The sequence below is a fragment of the Bremia lactucae genome, linkage group LG8 (genome assembly GCF_004359215.1).
Source record: "Bremia lactucae strain SF5 linkage group LG8, whole genome shotgun sequence".
Taxonomy (NCBI): domain Eukaryota; phylum Oomycota; class Peronosporomycetes; order Peronosporales; family Peronosporaceae; genus Bremia; species Bremia lactucae.
In genome coordinates this window covers 4,964,722-4,968,567 of record NC_090617.1, presented here as the reverse complement: position 1 = coordinate 4,968,567, position 3,846 = coordinate 4,964,722, and the positions used below count along the sequence as shown (strand labels likewise).

General features: G+C 40.7%; 1 protein-coding gene across 1 annotated transcript; it reads right to left on the bottom strand.

Annotated features, from left to right (window-relative positions):
* Positions 1-491: 491 nt before the first annotated feature.
* Positions 492-1,995, bottom strand: CCR75_004798 (uncharacterized protein). The gene is made up of 2 exons (XM_067962884.1): positions 1,415-1,995; positions 492-1,362 (listed from the first exon to the last, which is right to left on the bottom strand). The coding sequence occupies exons 1-2, from the start codon at positions 1,796-1,798 to the stop codon at positions 640-642; spliced, it is 1,107 nt and encodes a 368-aa protein (XP_067815911.1). The 5' UTR covers positions 1,799-1,995; the 3' UTR covers positions 492-639.
* Positions 1,996-3,846: the final 1,851 nt, after the last annotated feature.

Here is a 3,846-nt window from a genome sequence, read left to right as displayed (position 1 = left end):
ACTCACATCTGAAGCAGTGTGAAGTGGACTTGTACTGAAACAGTACAAGTCGCAGTGCCCCGTGACAAAACATGTACTAAAAGTCTTATCTGTCTTTCACTTTGCACGCGTCCAGCGCTGACTGAAACGCGAAGATAGAAGATGTAATGGTCTATATCTTTCAATTGATAAGTTTTTAGAATATTACGATGTGAAGTACCTTTTAGATAATTCATTAATTAAAATCTATTAGTGTTAATTTCATTTAACGAAACACCCCGTTACAATCAGAATTATCTGTCCTCATTTTTATGATGTGAACCGGAAGGTAAGATCCGACACAACCATTGGTGTTCATTGGCCATTTTTCTATCTTATGACATCTCTATTAATTTTAAGTAGTGGAGTTGGGTTATGTCTGTGGCCGTAGTATTTATGCCTATGGCCGTAGTAGTTTTGTCTGTGGCCATAGTATTAATGTCTGTAGTCATTGCGGCTGTCTAAAGCAGTAATTTTGTACTTCTTTATTTATTTCCTCTTATAAACATATATTTATTATTTCTGACATAGGAAATAATTTTATCTATATCGATTTGCTAAGACCTACTACGGTAAAGCAAAATGAGATTTTAAAATCAAGACTCAAACTTCGAAAAGAGCTTAATTCCAAGCCGCAAGAATTTTCTCACGAGTCTTCTTCAACGTTCTATCGTTGAGGTCCACTACATCGCAATTGATAAATTCAAAGTTGTTTTTAATGAGCGCTTTCAGCTCCGGCAAAATCTTTTTTGGTGTGGGATACGTGCCGCTATTGTTGTCAAGCACGAGCTTCAGCGTGTTGCTGCTCGTCTTCTGCACGTGGAACTCACCGGCAAACTTGACATAATTGGCGGCATTCGAGTGCAACATATGCGGGGACAAAATGTCCTTCAAGAAAGTCGCGCCAGTCTCAGAAAAGTACCAGCCCTGTGATGTGATCACGTACGTAAAGAGCACGGGTTTATTGTCGCGCCTTCCGTTGTTAATAAGGTTGAAAAAGTCATTAGCAGACGACAAAGCGCCGAACTTTGACGTTATCCGATCATGTTCGTACACCACGGCATGTTGAGTCTTGACGGCTTTGAGAAACACAGACGACTCAGGATTCTTTGACATGAAGACACGCTGGGCCTTTCTGTAAGTCTTGCTCCATTCAAATTTGTATGGAAGAAACCGTGGGATGTTGTGAAGTCGAACAGTGTATGCCAAGGAGGTAATTTTTGCATCGTAGTATGGAAACGACGTCAAAAGATCTTTTGAAAGACTTGAGTGCACCGAGTAGCGGACCGGTCCAACTTCCTCTATCACTGAGGTTTCATCGGCTTGGACGTAGTGGCAAGTGACCTAAGCTTTCTTTGAGTCAGTAGAAGTAAGAGATGAATTTTGGCAACCGTACCTTAATGCTTAAAACGCCAGCCTTGCGATCTTTAAGCGTCAATGGCAGATCATGGGCCACATTTGTGTCATCAACAGCGTGTTGAGCAGGAAAGTGTGCGACACCCAGCGTGTCTTCTTTATCCAAATCTGAACCCATAACGATCAGGCTGAACTTCGAGTCACGAGGGACATTATGAAAGTAAAACTTTTCGTTCCACTCGGGCTCGAGCGTATCAAAAATTGGGCGCGTCAAGTCCATTGGATGGCCATCAATACTGATGGAGGCACTAGAAGAGAAATTGCCCAGTCGACCTGTTCCGAAATTTAAGTATTCTCCGGCGTTAACGATACCCTTGTACCACAAAATGATTAAATTAGGGTATTTCACAACTCCTAGCGTCATTAATTCTTACCGTGGCAGACACGACTACGAGATCTATATTAAAAAGAGTGTCTTCATAGGTGCCGAAAATAGGAGTATATGAAAACATCGCTCTCGTGTTTCGAGATGCTGGAAGCAGAGCAAAACTAATAATGAAACTACATAACTTTGTCGACGAAGTCTGAAAGAAAGAGCCGGCTAAATATACTACTTTCTTATTTATTGATACGATAGCGATGAATCTGGTCTGATTCGCAAGTTTGAAAAAACATTCGCTTTTCTCATGTTAAGATGCATTTAACGTGATACTTCCTCGGTGGCATCAATCTTGACCCTGTAAGGAAATTATTGCAACTCGGTCTTGTTTCAATGGTAATCCCGATATATTTCCTTCGATTGTACGGCTCCTATCAGAAGTGACGCAAACGATGATTCAATAATTGATGAGCTCTGCCCAGCCAGTTCCTGCTTTGGCATCCGGCCGCGGTAGATCAGATTACGAGCTCCTTCCATTAACCATAATGAAAGGACACGTGATCTGATCATAATTTTTCAATTTTTTAGCAGCATCTTTTTGGATCCGTAAAACTGCCTTTTAAGATTCAAATGGACAAGTCGAAACCGCAGCAGTCTTCTAGTGCCGTTTAAGCTCGTCTTGTTAAGATTTTTCCTCTTAGCAAATTTAGTGCGCTCCAAAGATTAAATTTGTCGCAAAACTCAGATTCTGTAAGACCCACATTACTTTTCTAGCAAAATTTTCACATCAGTGATGAGCCAAACTTTTCACAGAAACTATTGTTCACCTTACTTTCTTAGTCAAAACTGTACGTTCTATGTGCATTCTCATAGAGCTGGACCCCCCAGAGACATTAGAGCTATGACACATTAGAGCTAATAACGTATCTTAGCCAAAAGTGCATGTCTCATGCACATCCTTAGTGAGCTAGACCTTCCGTTCAAAATTTTAAATAAGCTAAGGGTATTGGAATCCCACTAGGGATAAAGATACTGTTGCACAACCTGCACAGTAGAATAAATCGGTTGCATTATTCCTGATGACTTTTCGAGCAAGTTAATGTAAGTTTTGTGAATTGAGGCTCTAGAGCATAGACTGCCGTATATTAAGAAAAGTCACTCATTCACTATGCTTCTTTTCACCATCGAACGTCAGCACGCTCTGTACGCCTAGTATTTTTATGAAATTTACAACGACCAGGGCTACCGAAAAAAAAGGCCCCGTCTACCGTCAGCGCCTGGATCAACGCGTCGAGAAGACTGGTTATGTTGCACGCCAAGGCACAAAAGTTCCAAATTAAAAGTACAACGCGGAAAAGCGCGAATGGCTGCGTTGTCATATAATGAAAACCGACTTTCAGACTAGGAAGAGAACAGGATTCATTTGAAGTAAGTGGAACTTGGACATCAGCTGCTCGACATTTTGGCGCGTCCTTCGAGAGTTAAACTTCACATATAAGGTCAGTTTCTAAGTTTACATAGCGGGAAAGGTTGAATTGGTATTATATAGCGCTAATTGTAACGGGGTGTATCGTTCGTTACATGAAATTAACACTTAAAGGTTGTTAATTAATATATTATCTAAAAGGTAGATAATATTTGGAGGATATTACTTTATATAGTAATGTCCTGAATTCTTATCCATAAATAGGTATAGACCATTATGTCTATTTATTCCGCAGACTGATCAGCTGTAGAAGTAATCAAAGAGAGTTACAAGATAAGATAGATAAGAATTCATTTACATGATTAGTATTAGTTTATAGTTAAGTCAGCATTTACAAAGATAGATTAAGAGACACTTAATGTAGGCGGGCACGTCGTAATGCGGCCACGCTCTACTTTAGCACACACCCTAGCACAGCGAGGAAGCGGTTTGCACCTGCTTCTCTTGCGTGCAGTGAGGAAGTTGTGGTGGGCGCGCAAGCGACCTCACCCAACTCACTAAGAACTCTGGTGAAGTGACGTCACGGGAGCGGTAATCCGTCTCCTCGTGCGCACTTCCCAAGTAGGTAGTAATTTTCAGACTGATTTATATTTAATAGAATTAAATA

Bases quoted from the DNA above. Each gene is read 5' to 3' on its own strand.
- CCR75_004798 (XM_067962884.1), bottom strand. From the start codon at position 1,798: ATGACGCTAGGAGTTGTGAAATACCCTAATTTAATCATTTTGTGGTAC. The intron at 1,363-1,414 runs GTACGGTTGCCA...AAGAAAGCTTAG, and splicing joins CTGGCGTTTTAAGCATTAAG to GTCACTTGCCACTACGTCCA.